A 17,043-nucleotide genomic window follows, 5' to 3' on the forward strand; every position below is an offset into this window, starting at 1 on the left:
TGCAGCCATTGACCAATCAGAATCATATATTCTAGAGAGTCGTATAATAAACTATATGAATAATTTAAAATTTAATAAAGTCATTTCAAGCTTTGTGATTATTACTTTTTTACAGTGTGCTGTAGTGTATGAGAAGGAACAAAGTGTTATTTCTTCTATGACTTGTGTATAAATTTAGCTTGAGGCTTGCAACCATAAGCAGTAAATTGAAATAAAGAGAACAGTAGCATGAAATATGCAACAGAAATATATTCAAATCAAATGTATGTGACAAAACTGCATTTTTGATTCTCTTCAGAGACACAACTAGTGCATGTAGCCTCTCTGATCCTCATGGCTGGACAACAAGCAGAATTCCAGGTCGGGTTTCATCCAAAGGTGGCTCAGAAGTTTGAGGCCTGCTTGAAGTTAATGGTAAAGGATAACCAGTATGATCAGACAGCGGTGCAGCTTGTGGGTGATGGTTACCATGACGTCATCATCCTGGACAACATTGGCAGCAAAGTTCAGAAGGACAGTATTGAAAGTAAGTGATGCATAGGACATGCAGTTATTAATGTGCTTTTTGCTAACTCTTAGAAAATTGGAATATTTCAGACATTCAAAAGCATGACTGAATAAAAATTATACCATTTATTTAATGGATATTTTTGGTTTCAGTACCCACTGTTGGTAATTATGGTAATTATCCCTTCTGAATGCTTCTCTCAGGTCTGTCTGACCTTCTGGATTTTGGAGACTGTCACATGGACCACACTTATCAAGAAACTTTCACCATGACAAACCCAAGCAGCTCCAAGGTGCTGCGCTTTGAATGGCTTTCCAGTGACCCACAGCTGAGATTTTCTCCACAAGTTGGTCACCTGCATGCTGATTGCTCCAAAGTTGTGACAGTGAACTTCTGCTCAGAGGAGCCCATTGTGCTGAACGCACAAACAATAAAATGTAAACTCAGCAGTATTACCTTTCAGCAGCCTGTAGATCAGATCCCAGACTGGGATGACTGTCATAGGACTGTTAAGTGGATGGATGTAGACAAGTCGTCACAACAACCAACCAAACGGAAGGTGAGTTTCATAGAATCAGTGATAGAGATGACAGTAGCACAAATTAGAATAATGCAAATCCTGTGGTGCTTTTAATATAAAATGATTGCACATTCGATTTGTTTACTGGGGGTACTTCATTAACTTATAAGATATGAAGTCACACTGTGAGATAAAAAGTCACAGGAATAAAATCTGTAATGGTTAGATATGAAGAAAAATAAAGTGGCAATTGTTAGATACTGTATGTAGTAGCAACTGGGAGATATGATGTGGCAGTTATTAAATATGAATTCACAATTGCAAGATATACTGTGAAGTGGTAAAATCACAAGTGCAAAATATAAAGTTGCAGTTACTATAAAATAAAGTTTCAATTACTAAAAAAGTTCAAATGACCCTGTTTTTTACGCTGAGATGGAAACAGATAAATGTTAAGATATTAAAGGTGTTAAATTAAAACTGACCTCTAATTCTTATGATCTTGTCCCTGTGATTAGGTAGTAGCAACAGACCCGGAGCCTCCTCACTCTGTGGTGGAGAACTCTTCAAGAGAGATGGAGCTGTTAGTTAGTGCCACATGTGATTACGCCAAATACCAATGTGATACTGGACCCATCCGTTTCAAAGACACAATGCTGTACCAGAACAGAGTCTTTCAGTAAGTTTAAATGCACTCATACAATATTTTCTTAGAAATTAATTTTGCAAGTTGAATTTTTGGATTTTCATAAGTGATGTTATGTTTTTTTAGCCTCCAGATGGAGAACAAAGGCAGTGTTAAGCTGGAGTATTCCTGGAAGGTTCTGATGGAGACATATGGAAAGACTGCGTGCTTTGAACATGGAGGTAAACCTTCAGCCTTAAAATGTTTGTGGTTTGATGTACCACAGAGGTATGTTTTTAATACTGATTTTCATTAGATGCAAGTAATCAAAAAAAAAAACAACCGTATTAATGTAATCAATATATCTGATGGATCAGGTAGGACTTCCCGCTCAGCTCAAGGGAGTAGGACACCAGACAGACCAGCGAGCTCTCTACAGAGTGTGTCCTCTCTACTGCTAGGAGAACCAGAGCTTCCTCCCTTCAGCGTTGAACCTGATGTAGGGTTTATCAGCCCAGGAGCGAGTCAAACTTTCCACATCCGGTTCTCCCCTCTAGAAGTGGCTGAGTTTAAGGCCGGTTTGATCTGCAGGTCAGACTCTCAGATGGGAAATTATTTGCTCATTATGACTTTTTGCTCAGTTCTAAACTTTTTATTTTTAATTTGTAGCATCGCTAATCTGAAGGATCAGCAGAGTCCAGTGATCACCGTAAGTGGTCGCAGTTTGCTGCCTTACTGTCATTTCCACCTGAAGGATTCAGACTACCTCACTGGAAACAGGCGGAACCCTGAGCCCCACAGTCCCCTCACTGTGGACCCCAATACTAGGGTTATAGAGTTCACCTCATTGGGTATTGGCACATCTGTCCGCAGGTAAAACATTTCATTGGATAGTTTTGACTTTGATTGGGGACACGTTGTTTATATTACAAACAAATATAATATGCATATATGTATATTTCTATATACTATACTATATTATCTACACTTAAATTATACATACTTATAAATATATTATACATTTACTGTAGTGTGCATGGATTTGATCATACTTACAAGTATACTGTAATATTATAAAATGCTATTCAAAAGAACTGTTTTGTGTTTTAATAAATTTTCAAATTTCATTTATTCCTGTGGTGACATTCAGCAGCCATTTCTCCAGTCTACAGTGTCACATGATCCTAACAGTATACATTCTGTGTACTATATATAAACCGTATACTGACAGACTTGTTCCTGATTTAAAATATGGGTGATTTAATATTGCATAACACAAATAATGAATGCAGTATTTTCTCTCAGGGAATTTGGTGTTATTAATCCCACAAACAAGCCATACTCTTTCATCTGGAGATGTGAGGACTTGGGCAAATCTTCTTTCCGCTGCCTTACACCAAACAAGTCCATTCAGCCGGGGAAAGAAGTGAAGGTGTTTTGTTTGAGATCTTAACAAATCATGCTGCAAATATTCTGCTTTTCAGACATGAATCGATATTAAATTTTAATCTCTGTTTTCAGGTTTCATTTGAGTACCAGGTTCTCAACCTAGATTTAGTGGAATCCTTCTGGACCTTCTTAATCCCTGAGCACAACTTGTCTTTGCCCTTTCTGCTGGTGGGCACTGCTAATGAGCCTGTTGTCTATATTGATCGATCCCATCTCAATCTGGGCAGTTTGCTACTAGGTGAGGTTTCAATAAAATTCTCAATTCTACCATGTTAAAAGAACAGTTCACCCAAAAAAAAAAAAAAACTTTCTGTCATCATTTAGTCACCTCGTGCTGTTCCAAACCTTGTACTGGTTTCATTCTTTTGTGGAACACGACAGAAGTTGTTTTAATGAGTGTTTCTGCTGTTTTTGTCCATACAATGAACAACATAGGATCCTACTGACTTTCAATGTATGGACAAAAGGCACTGAGACTTTATGCAAATTATGACAGCTAGGACTGAAATGTGAAGAACTGGTTTAGATATAAAGAAACTTGACAATTATAATTTTATTATGATATTATTGGTAACGTATGCCAATATTTTCAGCATGAGTGTCCATGTGCTTTTGTGTGCAGGTTTTGAAGCTCATCAGACTGTGTTTGTGGTGAACAGAGAAGATCAACCATTCCATTTTTTGGTCCAAGAGTCTTCGTGCCACTCTGAGGGCTACCAGGACAGCATGGTGCTAGAGCCTATGGAGGGAACAGTTCCACCTAAAGATAAGTATGTTATTTCATTCATAAAAAGTCTAAGACATAATCATATCCTCCTTGGGTAAAAAAACTAAAAACAAACTGATCTTGAATTTGAACACTGATCTTGGTCACACTTCTTAACATCTGCCTTTGACAGGATCCCGTTGGTCATACGGATCACTCCCACTCGGGAGGGAGATGTGGCTTTTAATCTAGTAGTGACAGTGCGGAGGAAGCTCCAGCCGCTAACCATGAACGTGAAGGGAGAGTGTTACAGCATGAATGCTCATGTGCGATATGAGACCCCCGAGGGATCCATCACAGAGCTCTCATCAAACCAGATCCATCCTGTGGACTTCAAACAGGTTCAAATTTATGTGAAGTTATTTATGCACCCTTGGCTAGTGTGCATACCAGTTAGTGATGCGTGGATGGCGGTTATATCCGTGGGTCGGGTAATAAAAAAAATGCATTCTGATAATTTGTGGGTGGGTTCCGGGTGGACAAGATGAATCATTAATGATGCAAATATTAACTACATTTTCTAAATAGGCTACAGAAATTGAATAAACTGTAAATTAACATATTAAAGTTATTCAACAAAACATTATTTAGTCAAGAGCAGTGCAGGATCTCCTCTCTCTTTTGTTTTGATTAACATTAATGACAGACGGCACAGCTTTATTAGGCTGCTGTCACAAAACCTATTTCACGGATCCAATACTTATACACATGCGTTTTCTTTCGCAACTGTTTACATTAACTTAAGATAAACCGACAGTGCTTTTGAGGATACTTTCCAGGAAGATCATTTTGACGTCATTTTATATGTATTTGGCAACTTAAGCGCAACAAGATTTGCTTGCAAACTCAATTTGGTACTCACAGAGCGCACTTTGGATGTGACTGTGAGCGCACAGAAAAGTGCCTCTGGAGAGCGCGAGTACCAAATGGCTTAAAAAGACATGAAAATAATACATTTGTGTGACGATGCAACAATGACCGATTAGGCAATTGACAATTCTGTCAAATGTACCGAATCGCGAGCTAAAGTCTTGTATCGCAGCGTGCAGCTCTAGATGTGCCGATGTGAAGAGAAGGTCAAAGAGAGGAAGCGGTAGGCCTATAGCTGTATCACTCGCGCTGTTTTCAAATGACTGATTTGATCTGATGGTTTGCGTGGATTTATTTACTCATCTAACCTATACGCTATATTGAATAAATGTTTTGCAGTAATTTCCCTCATTTTAAAGTTGAAAGCTGCGGCAATGAGTAATGCGATATATGTGCAATCCCGTGCTGTAATTCAGGACCTAATTAAACATAATTCTATTATACAGAGAATTGTGAAATAGATTTCCATGACTTTTCCAAAACTTTCTGGGTTTATTTATTTTTCCAAGACTTTCCAGGTTTTTCATGACCATACGAACCCTGAATGTGGCGATCGGGTGTGGTTATCTAAATCAGACAAAAATATAGGTGCGGGTGGATAATTTATTTGAAGCTGCGGATTCGGGTGACGTTTTAGCTCATCCGCGCATCACTAATGCCAGTATGTTGTGTGAGAGATTTGTCTTTGGCAGAGTTCCAGCACAAAACGTTTAGATCAAGCTTTCTGCCACTTCCTATTATCTGTTCCCTAAATAGGTGGAGCTAAACGATAAATCCACATGTACATTTGTGGTCTCTAATCCTGGGAAATTCAGTTTAGATGTTGAGTATGACCTGTCTGGGCCGGCAGCGCTGCAGCCCCACCTGCAGGTGGAACCTAAATTGGAGACAGTGGCTGTAGGTGGACAGAGTTCCTGCATCTTGACCTTTTGCCCTCAGCGGAAATGTGTGCTCAAAGATCTGACTTTTTCTGTTAAGGTAGACCCTGTCCTTTACTTAATGTCCTCTTTATCCTTCTTATTGAACAAAATATTATTTACATCATTTTTCTTTTTCTGCATTAAATCTTTTTCTTTCCATTGTTTGTAGGTAAAGAATGGGCCGATATTCTGTTGTGCACTAAAGGGCTCAGCTGTGGCTCCAGATCTGGAATTTTCTTTCCTAAAGCACAACTTTGAAAGGCATTTCATATATTGTGTTGGTATGGTACCTGTTACACACACACTGGTGATTAGCAACAGAAGCAGCAGAGGAATCAGGTAGAAAACCTCAGAAAACAGATTATATTTGCATTTTAAAGTGTATAAAGTAAATTGTTTTTATAATTCTATGGTAAATGTTCAGTCTAGACTGCTTGTTCTCCAACACACCTGTCTTGGAGGTCAACTTCACTCCTCAAGTCCTTTCTCCTGGCGACTCCGTGGAGGTTCTCTTCTCATTCTATCCGCGCAAAGCAATTCGTTACCGCGAGAAGGTGGTTTTTGAGATGAACAAGTGTGCCAAACAAGTGCTGGAGATCCTGGGACAGGGTGTTGAGATGAAGGTGACAAAGTTTTGAGTTTTGAATAATCATACATGTCTACATCCTGATGTAATAGATATTCATCCTCCCCTGTTTTTGTATTAGATTCAATTTGGAGGACTCAGCTCATAAGGTAGTCAATTTTGGAGCTCTACAGACTGGCCAGCAAAGTCGGAAATTGATCCCTCTGGTGAACAACAGCCATGCTTCCCTGACTTTTAGTCTTCGCAGACACTCTGATAACCTTCTTCAGGACTCTATGGTAACACATGTACACTTGCTCTCTCTTATAAGTAATTTTTTTTTAAGTTTTTGAAAGAAGTCTCTTTTTCTCACTAAGGCTGTATTTATTTGATTAAAAATGAAATAAAAACAGTAATATTGTGAAATATTTCCTATTTGAATCTATTTTAAAATTTAATTTATTCCTGTGCTGGGCAAAGCTGAATTTTCAGCAGCCATTACTCAGTGTCACATGAGCCTTCAGAAATCATTCTAATGTGCTGATTTGGTAATCAAGAAACATTTCATATTATCAATGCTGCATTTTTTTCATGATTTTTGGAGAATACAAAGTTCAAAAGAACAGCATTTGTACCTGAATAAATGCATACATTCCACTGCACTGCGTACATTACATTAAAAAAATCATTGTGCTTTTACAGATCTTGTCAGTGCGTCCAGAAGGGGAGGTGACACTTAAAGAGGGGGGTGGCCGCTGTGTGGTGGAGCTTCTCTTTTCTCCTGAACAGCGCATGCCTCCTTTCACTGAGGAGCTGCAGCTGGAGTGTTTCGGTGCTGTTCGCCACCTGCTGGTCATGAAAGGATGTTGTCAGGGAGTGGAGGTCAGACTGGACACAGACTACCTGCAGTTTGGAGCTGTGGTCCAGCGCTGCCAAGCCACCCGTCGCATTATAATGCAGAACACAGGAGACATTGGTGCGAGGTACACATCGCAAAACCTTAAAATTCAGTGACTGGTTGCATCTAAAATGTTTGGCTTGTTTGGTAAATGAATGAATCTGAGTGACAATGCTATTACATGGACTCAGACAGAAATATGCATTTGTGTTTTGACATCTTCAGCTTTTCCTTGTTCTCTTCAGATTCAAATGGGATGTAAAGAGTTTTGCTCCAGATTTCACCATTTTCCCTGCTGAGGGCTACATCACTCCAGGAATGGAAGTATCCCTTGACGTGACCTTTGCCCCTACCGAGCTGAGTCAAGATCTGCGCTATGATGATCTCTGCTGTACTATAGAGGGGGGCAAACCATTAAAACTCACCCTCACTGGCTCCTGCATTGTCCCTCCGGTTGCAACAGAGGTAAGTTGTTGCAAAGACAGAAGAAAACACAAGTCTGAATGTTACAGCGTGTCAGAATTTCCTTTAGTGAGTACTAAAACCTTGTATGTTTGCTAATTTTAGATGTGCTGATGAAATGCTGAAGTTAAAAAGCAAGGCTAATTCATTTTCTTGCTTGCTTTCTCTTTTGTGTGAGCAGGTGGTGAACTTCGTGTGTCAGGTGCGCAGTCAGTGTACTCAGTCTCTGGCTCTACCCAACCGCATTAACCAGCGCTGGACTCTGAAATGTGTCATAGAGGGAGAGCACTGGAGCGGGCCGCCCACTCTCCTCATTGAGCCCCTGCAGCAGAACACCTATGAGATCACATACAAGCCACTGGTCATGACTGCAGACGGGGAAAGGCATGAGGTATGACACTCTCTCCACAAGATGAGGACTATTTCCAGTAATTATTTCTGAATCAATTGTTCAGTCAAAATAAAACGTGTGCAAATAGTCATTATAAAAAAAAAAAAAAACAATGGCAGTACAATAAAAACCTACAGTATATGCTATTTCCCACTGTTAATGACTCGTCCCTTTGCTGTGGTGCAGGGCTCCGTTTTCTTCTCTTTTCCTGATGGCAGTGGAATACTGTACATATTGCATGGCACATCTGAGCCACCGAAGGCTGAAGGCACAATAACCGAAGAGATCAAATGCAAAACCCACCACACACAGACAGTATCTGTCCACAACTGGCTGCCCAGACCTCAGAGGTACCTCATCTACAAGAAACATATACATGCAAATGTAATAATCACAACACAATATTTCACAATCATGAAATAGGCCGTTTGTCTGATAAGCATTTTTTTTAAAACAAAACACTATTTTTCAGTCAAAAATGTATTGCAAAGATTTCAAAATCAACCGATAATGATGCTAGAATTCACTAAAAGAAATTATATTATTTGACGCAACGTAAAATGCACTATTATCCTGTTAATAAACATTTTTTGTTATAATCTTGATTCATTACCCTTAAACATACGCTTATTGCACATGTTAATCATGAAAATGCCCATAAAAAAGCCACACAATACAGTGTCTCTTGGGATATGCTTTGTAACGATCGTAAAATCTTTCATTGACATAAAGCCTCAGTTGCAAATTATATTCTGCTTCTTAGTATAATTTATGTTTTATCATTCTGTGTTTTATATCCTGCTGTGTAGGTTCCGTGCTGTGATGGAGCTCATCAAACCAGATCGTTCAGATGGCATTGTTTCCCTGAAGGGCCTGGAATACATTGATGTGCCTGCACTGGATACGAAGAATTACACACTCTCCTTCTTTACTTATAAAGAGGGCCAGTACAATGCTAAAGCAAGTGCCATCATGCACCCATAAAAATGTGCTAATACAGACTACTTTGGTTATAAAACAAATTTATGGCCCATAAAACATCATCATATTTCTTTCTTACACAGGTGACTTACAAGAATGAGACAACGGGCGAGTACCTCTTCTATAATCTCAACTTCAAAGCAACAGCTCCAGGAGTGATCAGCACTATAGAAATGGTGACCCGGGTGAGGCAGATGACGTCAGGGTCCGTGGAGGTGGAGAACCCACTTCTTGTGGATGTGTCATTCAATGCAGAGTGCCAGATTGCAGACATCTGTGTTCCTCCACAGTTCCTTGTGCCTGCTCAGTCTAAGGTAGATGAACTTTCAAAAACACAGAGCTATTGATATGTATTAGCGTGAGACCGCAATCCCATAAAGGCGCAGATGGGAGAGGAAAGTTTTGTGGGTGATCTACTGACTGATCAGCAGAACCAATGAGATGCGGGAAATGTACTCGGGTGCAAAATGGGTTAAAACATGCTCCTTTGGCAATTAAATAATAATGCAAATGCCAGTAAAGTGACTACTGCAAACATTAGTAAATCACGTTGCATGATTCATTTAAATACTCCCATAAATTTTGTGTCTGAAAGAAAAACTCAGGTCAGCCACAGAATAACTTTCTCTATGCCTTTTCATTGCTATTTTCTTTTGCTGTGTGTCTTTAGTAAATTCTGAAAAGTAATTTTTTTTTTATGCCAACAAAAGGCATAAATCTAGCCCTAAGTAGTAAAATAATCAGTTTCCGAGCATCATTTATGGATCCTAAAAAATAGAATTAAGAATTTGTTTCCACAGAGGCTCAATATCTTATTTTTTCTGCTTGTTATGTGTTTTTAAGGGTTAGTCCACTCAAAAAATTAAAATTATGTCATTATTTACTCTCGCTCATGTTCTTCTAAACATTTCTTTTGCTTAACACAAAAGAAGATATTTTGAAAAATGTTGATAACCAAACAGTTTTGGTTCCCATATGACTACCGTTATTTTTTTGTCCATACAATGGAAGTCAATGGGAACTGAAACTGTTTAGTTACAAACATTGTTCAGAATACCTTCTTTTGCGCTCAACAGAAGAAAGAAAGTCATAAAGGACTGGAATGACATGAGGGTGAGTAAGTGATTACAGAAATTTCATTTTTGGGTGGACTATCCCTTTAAGATGTGATATCCCTTTAAAATGATTTAAAAATTAAAAGGTAATACATTGTCTATGCCAATGAAGAAAAAAAACAAAGGTTTTTCTGTGGTGACTCTGGTATTTATTGACTTTTTTTTTTTAAGAGCCTTGTTTTTTTATTGCTTAGGTTACATTGACATTTGAATATCAGCCTCTGTGTGAGGGAGAGTCCACAGCTCGGCTGGTGTTGCACGCTACTGAACTCGGACACTTCTTTTATGAGCTTCAACTGAAGGCCCTGCCTGCACCCTTTGAGAAGCCTCTATATTTCAAAGCACCACTTGGCAGCAAACACAGTGTCATGGCTAAGTTCACCAACTTTTCTCGTGTCAAGACCGAATATATATGCAAGGTAGGAGCCCTATTTTCCCATTATTACCTAGCCGACTTTATCTTTGTGATAAAAGACATAAAGAGAGAGTTCACCCAAAAATGGCAATTCTGCTATCATTTATTCACCTTATGTGATTCCAAACCTGAATGAGTTTCTTCTGAACACAGAAAATATATTTTAAAGAATGTTTCAATTGTTTTTGTCTAAAACAACATTGAACCCCATTAATTTTTTTTTTTTTTTTTCAAATTATCCTTTTTTTTTTCTTCATACAAAGAAAGAAAGTCATGGTTTGGAATGACATTAGCAGCTTACATTCTGATGTTCTTGGTGTAAACATTCCATTCAAATCTTGTTTCTAATTCAGACGGACAACCCAAACTTCACTGTGGAAAAGAATGTTAAAGCAGCAGCGGGGAACCAAACTGGCACAGATATCAGTGTGACAGTGCATTTCGAACCTTGCCAGGTGGGAGACATCCAAAGCCTGCTCACCATCTCCTCAGACTTTGGAGGGGAGTACGTCTTCCCTCTGTATGGCACCTGCACCCCACCTAAAGCTCAGGGTCCCCTCATCATCAGCTCAGGTTCCAGTGTCTCGATTTCCTTTAAAAATGTCTTTCAACAGGCAACCACCTTCTCCTTCCAGGTGGACAATCCTGCCTTCACTGTCAAGGGTGCAGAGACTATTTTACCTCAAAAAACGCAGCACATACAGGTTATATTTGACGGCCCTCCTGCAGGCTCCAGAGGCCCATGTCATGGAAAGCTGACAATTTCTTGCCCACGTATGGAGGGGCATGGACAGGGCATCTTCTGGGTTTACTACTTGAAAGGTTACTCTCCAGAGCTTCCTTTAGAGAAAAGAACATCATGAAGAAAGAACCATGCTGTTCTTTGGATAAAATAATTCATGGTAGTGGTTAAAAACGGCTAAAAAATTTAACTGAATATTGTTTCGTTTTTTTAAATGCGGTAAGATTCTTGGGCAGTTAAGTTCTTAATTTTAAAAATGTTTTAATTTATTTTTAGTCAGTCTTTCAGTTTTAAGAAATATGCTATTTTGAACAAAATACAAATTTATTGTAAATACTGAAAATGAACAGAAAAAATAAACATTTCAGCAGCACTGGAGTTTGCAGTTTGAATTGTACCCGTCAGTTATCAAGTTAACTGCTGTTGCTCCTGGGTGCTCTTTTTTTAGTCCACCAGGAGGTGCACGTGTTGCTCCTACATCACCTTTAACATGTCCCATCTACTTAGGCTAGGCATGATGGGAGGTATATTCCCCCTGGGTTCATGACTCAGATACAGATATTTGATTGTGTGAGTGTGTGTATTTGTGTATATGTGTTGCCAGCAGTGTTTGTTTCATACTCATTTGCAGTATGAATGTGTGTGAAATCACTTGCATTTATCTCTCATTTTCCCTGCCAAGCCTTCCTGCATGCTTTTTGCATTTTCTAGCCATATTCAAATCTCAAACAGACAAAGTGGGTGGGTGAAAGAATATTTTATATATTTATTTTTATATTTATAGTCACCTAAGCAATATATATAAATGCATAAAAATATTAGCGTAGAGCTTTAAGTGTACAGAGTGACAGTCTGTCTGTGTATCCAACCTCAGATGCACAGGAACCAGAACAGTTGAGTAGTTTCATTTTACCCCCTGCTCATTCCATGATATACCACTGAGTTTGTTTACGTGCTGAAAAGAGGGGTCTGTCACTGCTACGCACAAACTGGCTGCAAGGGGAGTTGATCTGAGCATGTCCAAAGACAAGGGATTACTGCTTGTTGTAATTATCTGAGCACCCTCTGTGGTGAAGAAGGAGTAACAGGTTGCTGTGAGTTGCCCTACATTAAAGAGATGCATCCAATCACTTTTTTTTCTGTTTGCCTAAATGCCTCACTATAGGAACGCAAACTGTAGGGGGGTTGTACTTGGTGCCAATTAAATAAAGGCCCTTTTAGTTGGGGTGACTTAATCACCCCTCGTAAAGGGCAGGACCGGGGTGCCTTTCAGCAGTCTTTCAACTCAGAAAGGTCATTTCAGACCGTTATAGAGACAGTAAGGTAATGAGGGATTTTCTAAGTGAAGGAGTACCCACCCCAAAAATTGTCAAGCTGCTGTTCTTTTCTGACGTGATACAAATTCCGGATGTTGATCAAACAACAGACCAACAGACTGTATAGATGCTTCATCAACATGACTGGGTTTAAGGAGGTCAGATTTAAGGCTTGAACTCTTCCAAAAAGTCAAAACAAAAGGTTAGGGGGTCTTAATAAAATATATATATTTTTTTTCATACAGGTTTTTTGAGTAATAGTAGCATGTATTTTTACCTGTCGCCAAATAGAAGCAAGCAGTTGCATTGTCCACTGCAATTCGCCCACTATGTTGATAAAGCATGACAAATACAGTCATATATGTATCACTTTAATAAAGATTTAACCATCACAAATATCACAAATATTTTTAAGTCGAATTGACATAACTGTCGGTGGGGCCGAATTATAGTTTGCACTGAATTGAAGCGAGACAGATTGCATATGCTGATTATCTATATCTTGTATATAGCTGTAGTTCTGTATAGATGCACAATTACAATAACTGGCCTATAGTAAAATGTATCAGCCTCTTATACATTTTACTATAATTATTGTAATTGTGCATATATACAGAACTAGCTACAGTTTTTTGTGGGATACGTATAAACAGATGTTATTGGGAATTTTATTGTGTCTAGTTACTACAGTTATGAACTGTACAGATCATACAAAAATTAACCATGGTTTTACTAGAAATAAAACCAAAAAATCATGGTTAATCATAGTTAAACCCGGTATCCACAAATTAACCATAGCTGTGCTACACTAACCAACCATGGTATTTGTAAAACTATGATTATACAAATGGTAATCAATCCGCCAAAAAACATGGCTAAGTACACTTTTACTATAATAAAACCAAAAATAGACCTAAGCAACATTAGAAGAGTTTATTCAAAAGTTATTGTCTGGGATCAATGGGCATTAACATTGATTCCTACTTTATTAGCTACTCTCTCGCTCTCTAAAGTGCAAATAATGCTTTTCTAGTTCATTTTTCTGCATTTGAGCTAAATGGATGGCACTTATTGAACTACTCCAATTAGGTGTGACAGGAGGGGTGAGTTTTTGGGATCTGCTGCTGCTGATGTCATAGAGGAGGAGGGATCGCCCCCATAGCGCGCAGCATGAACGCTCCGCGGCAAAAGGATGTGTGAACAAGCAGCGCGCTACTGCAGGGACGGCGTCCACAAACTGCTCCACAAAGAACAAGCCAAACTCCGGGCACAGGACAGCAAAGACCAGCCCAAACCCGGGGCTCAGGACAGCGAGACAGCGACGGCTGCACAGTCCGGAAACAGCGGCACTCAGCCCGGTGGTATAGACGGGCTTGTCCGCTGGATAGTCACCAAGATGAGCGACAATAAAAGCATCTCTACTCGGGAATATGTGAAAGAGGAGGCGGCGGTGGCTCAGGAGCAGTTCTTTGCGCCGGAGCCCCGAAAGGGCATCTCTGTCATTTTGGATGTAGGTGTTTGATATTTTATTACTGCATGTATAAAGAAATATGAAATGCATGCACTCGTTTACAAACTTTATTTAATGGTCTTAATTAAGTAATTAATTAATTAATTAATTTAACAACCCAGAGGAGCGTTGAGTAATCCCATAATTAGACAGAATATCGTATAGATAACTCGCCAACCTTTAATACTCGATGAATTACAGCAATTATGCATTTTGACATCGACCTACTTAACTTTTTATCCAATCCAATCATTTTGTATAATTTTACACTTAACTATCATTCCTGTGTAATAGCTTACTTTATTACACGGTTCTCTGGAGTACTTAATTCTGAATGTCTAATCTTGAGCAATCAATTTTTGTATAATTACCGAAATTATATTTTTTGCTGTTGCCGTTGGCAACATACCGGCGTTTCTCTCGCGCATTATTCCGCGCACCGGTGGCTCGGTTCTTGGCGCCACCGTGCGACTCGAAAGGCTCGCTACGTTTGTCGCGTGTAATAAAAATGGCTTGTATTAATTTTAGTATAGGCCTACATTGTGAGCATAAAACCTTTGATGGATGGCTAGAAGCTCAGACAGTCCCCAAGCAAAAACCAAAGGAAGTACAACGAACAGAAAAGAAATAACGTTAAAAAGAACTGGATGAGAGAGAGCTACAATTGTATCTAAATCATAGATAACTATAAAACAGGTAATTTTAGTATAATATATTGTTGCATTGTAATAATGTAGCTATATGTAATGAGCTGTTTTTCTTAGCGGAAGCTTTAAGATGATTTACAACTAACAATGTAGCCTAAAATCAATATTTTATGCGCAAGTAGTTATTTATTTGATAATAAGTGGGATAATGTACAGCCAGATGGAGATTATTGCAAAATAAGGGTGTGACAAGGTACTTACCACCATAATAAGACACATACATTCACAGTCATATCGAAATACTGTTGAGCTTTTGTGCATTGATAATCCACCTAACTGTAAAATAATTTAAACATACTCTAGATTCTCTGGTATGAAACAGCAATGAAACATCCTGCTGAACCTTTCAGCATCTTAAGGTTATACAACAGTTCTTGTGCTCTGATTTTAAGGCCGTATCTCTGAGAAGCGTACTTGAATCTAAATAATTTATTGCGCTTTTCCTGTGAGCCCGGCAGTTATGCTTTGTGGTTGGCTGCTGTGGTGAGGTCTCAGCAGTATTGATTTAGTAGGTCAAAGTATTGCCTCAGTATTGTTCATCGGTGCTGGATAATTTTGTGTATCTGATGGTCATGCCTCTTGAGATTTCTCCATTGCTTTTAGGGGGAGAAGTTAAAGCATTTAAGAGAGTGATAAGTAGTTCAGTCCTAGACCCAGATACAGTCTCAGCAGGTAACCAGACTATAAAGTAGAGGGGACAAAAACTAATTAAAAACCTCAGAAAAAGACCAGAGGCACCCTAGTATAAATACATCAGCGAATGTGGAGGAAATTAATAAGGGAGGGGTTAAGCAGATAATGAGGTGCTGTGGATAATTTGTCTTTTATGGATAGTGAGCATGTGTACATGATTTCTCTCGGAGACTTTGGTACAGAGCGCAGGTGCTTGTAGGGGAATTGATTTCCCCCAATGCTTTGTGAGAGAATTCCATTACTTAACTCAATCTATCTCTAGCAAATGACATGTCTGCTGCCACGTCTGTTCCAGGATCAGCTATCAGCCCTGACTGAGCCTTAAAACTGCATTGGTAAACAACAGAGCCACCGAGCGCCATACAGCATGCAATTGTAAAGACCCCCGTTTGCATTTCAGAAAGCTTTCTATTCACCAGCAAGACCAGTTACGGATTCAGGGTGTGTTGAATTCTCTCAGCACGGCTTCCCCAAACCTGACAGTGAAAAGTGGAGCACTAACAAGCTGTCGTGAAGAAGGCTAAGTGTGTTTCGCAGTTCACAATATTTCATTCTTACATCATCATGTCTCTGGTCCCAGACCTCATCTGGCTTAAGGGAGTAATTAAGTGAATTTAATGTTTTTTGAACGTTTCTTTTCCACTGGGGTTGAATGCTGTGCACTAAATTACAGTAGCGCTCTAGTTCACACTTTAAAAGTGAGGATGCTGGATGTGTGAGAACAGATAGATGATCAAATGGTCACCGCACATGACATTTACTAAAGACTTTATTGCACTATTGATTTGAACTTCAAAATACAAATATATTTGGCATTTGTTCAGTGAACTGGATTTGAGCCAAAGCATTGAGAATCAATCCAATTGACTTAGCAAGTCTAAATGTGAGTCCACATGTTAGTACCTATTAAACAAGCCACAATCTTTATCTCCCTTTGCCTAATACCTCATTCTCTTTTTGTTTGTTCCATCTTCTTTTGTCAACACAAAGACTATGTGTTATTAAGAGTCTTTAGCCTTCATGGGCCAAAGAGGAAATTTGGGAACAAGCATAATTGTCGTAAAGCAGAGTCTTGTTTTTTCCTGTGCTGTCTGGATTTGGCCCAGTCGCAGTATTTGATTTGATTATTGTTCTGGATAGATAATAATTTGGTTCAATTGCTCTAGCTGTTCTTTGTTTTGTAGCTGGTTTCTCCGCAATGTATTTTTCTAAGCGTTTTTAATTTTTTTTGTATTCATAGACATATTAACCGTGAATATGAATATGTGTATTAACTGTAGTAATTATTTTGTTTCTCCCTCTCTTTTATCAACTTGTAGCTTTGTAATTCAGGCTGTCCCCTTTTCCTGTCAAACAGAGATATCTTCTGAGGTGCAAACAAACTGGGTCACCTACATTAAGTGACTTCATATTGTCAGACCATACAAATGGTATTTAACAACCTCGTACCTTTAGTGCATCCGCTTTATTCTCAAACACTTCAAGCAGACAATCACAATGAAGAAAGAGTGATGTAACTCCCAGCTAATGGTGGTTTTGTTCTTCTTTTTTTTTCTTCTTTTTTTTTACAAATGTTATTCAACATTATCA

At 38.8% G+C, this 17,043-nt stretch overlaps 2 protein-coding genes across 4 annotated transcripts in view; both read left to right on the forward strand.

The window, feature by feature from the left end:
• hydin (HYDIN axonemal central pair apparatus protein) overlaps positions 1-12,339 on the forward strand; it is a 78,484-nt gene extending 66,145 nt beyond the window's left edge. Inside the window, exons 60-81 of one of the 2 annotated variants that reach the window (XM_058751355.1) lie at positions 299-526; positions 712-1,067; positions 1,547-1,707; positions 1,801-1,895; positions 2,031-2,244; positions 2,323-2,526; positions 2,959-3,085; positions 3,175-3,340; positions 3,725-3,872; positions 4,002-4,209; positions 5,495-5,716; positions 5,828-5,997; positions 6,083-6,289; positions 6,366-6,522; positions 6,926-7,206; positions 7,367-7,586; positions 7,765-7,974; positions 8,161-8,324; positions 8,784-8,934; positions 9,039-9,269; positions 10,265-10,489; positions 10,839-12,339. In XM_058751355.1, coding sequence (XP_058607338.1) covers positions 299-526; positions 712-1,067; positions 1,547-1,707; positions 1,801-1,895; positions 2,031-2,244; positions 2,323-2,526; positions 2,959-3,085; positions 3,175-3,340; positions 3,725-3,872; positions 4,002-4,209; positions 5,495-5,716; positions 5,828-5,997; positions 6,083-6,289; positions 6,366-6,522; positions 6,926-7,206; positions 7,367-7,586; positions 7,765-7,974; positions 8,161-8,324; positions 8,784-8,934; positions 9,039-9,269; positions 10,265-10,489; positions 10,839-11,348 — 4,655 coding nt within the window. In that variant the 3' untranslated portion in view covers positions 11,349-12,339. Of the gene's footprint in view, positions 1-298; positions 527-711; positions 1,068-1,546; positions 1,708-1,800; positions 1,896-2,030; positions 2,245-2,322; positions 2,527-2,958; positions 3,086-3,174; positions 3,341-3,724; positions 3,873-4,001; positions 4,210-5,494; positions 5,717-5,827; positions 5,998-6,082; positions 6,290-6,365; positions 6,523-6,925; positions 7,207-7,366; positions 7,587-7,764; positions 7,975-8,160; positions 8,325-8,783; positions 8,935-9,038; positions 9,270-10,264; positions 10,490-10,838 lie in introns of those variants that run through there. The other variant, XM_058751354.1, reaches the window with a different exon arrangement.
• Positions 12,340-13,681: 1,342 nt separating this feature from the next.
• necab2 (N-terminal EF-hand calcium binding protein 2) overlaps positions 13,682-17,043 on the forward strand; it is a 102,399-nt gene continuing 99,037 nt past the window's right edge. For both annotated transcript variants that reach the window (XM_058750590.1, XM_058750591.1), the window contains exon 1: positions 13,682-14,053. In XM_058750590.1, coding sequence (XP_058606573.1) covers positions 13,736-14,053 — 318 coding nt within the window. In that variant the 5' untranslated portion in view covers positions 13,682-13,735. The remainder of the gene's footprint in view (positions 14,054-17,043) is intronic.

This window comes from Onychostoma macrolepis, chromosome 18, assembly GCF_012432095.1.
Source record: "Onychostoma macrolepis isolate SWU-2019 chromosome 18, ASM1243209v1, whole genome shotgun sequence".
In the NCBI taxonomy this organism is placed as follows: Eukaryota; Metazoa; Chordata; class Actinopteri; order Cypriniformes; family Cyprinidae; genus Onychostoma; species Onychostoma macrolepis.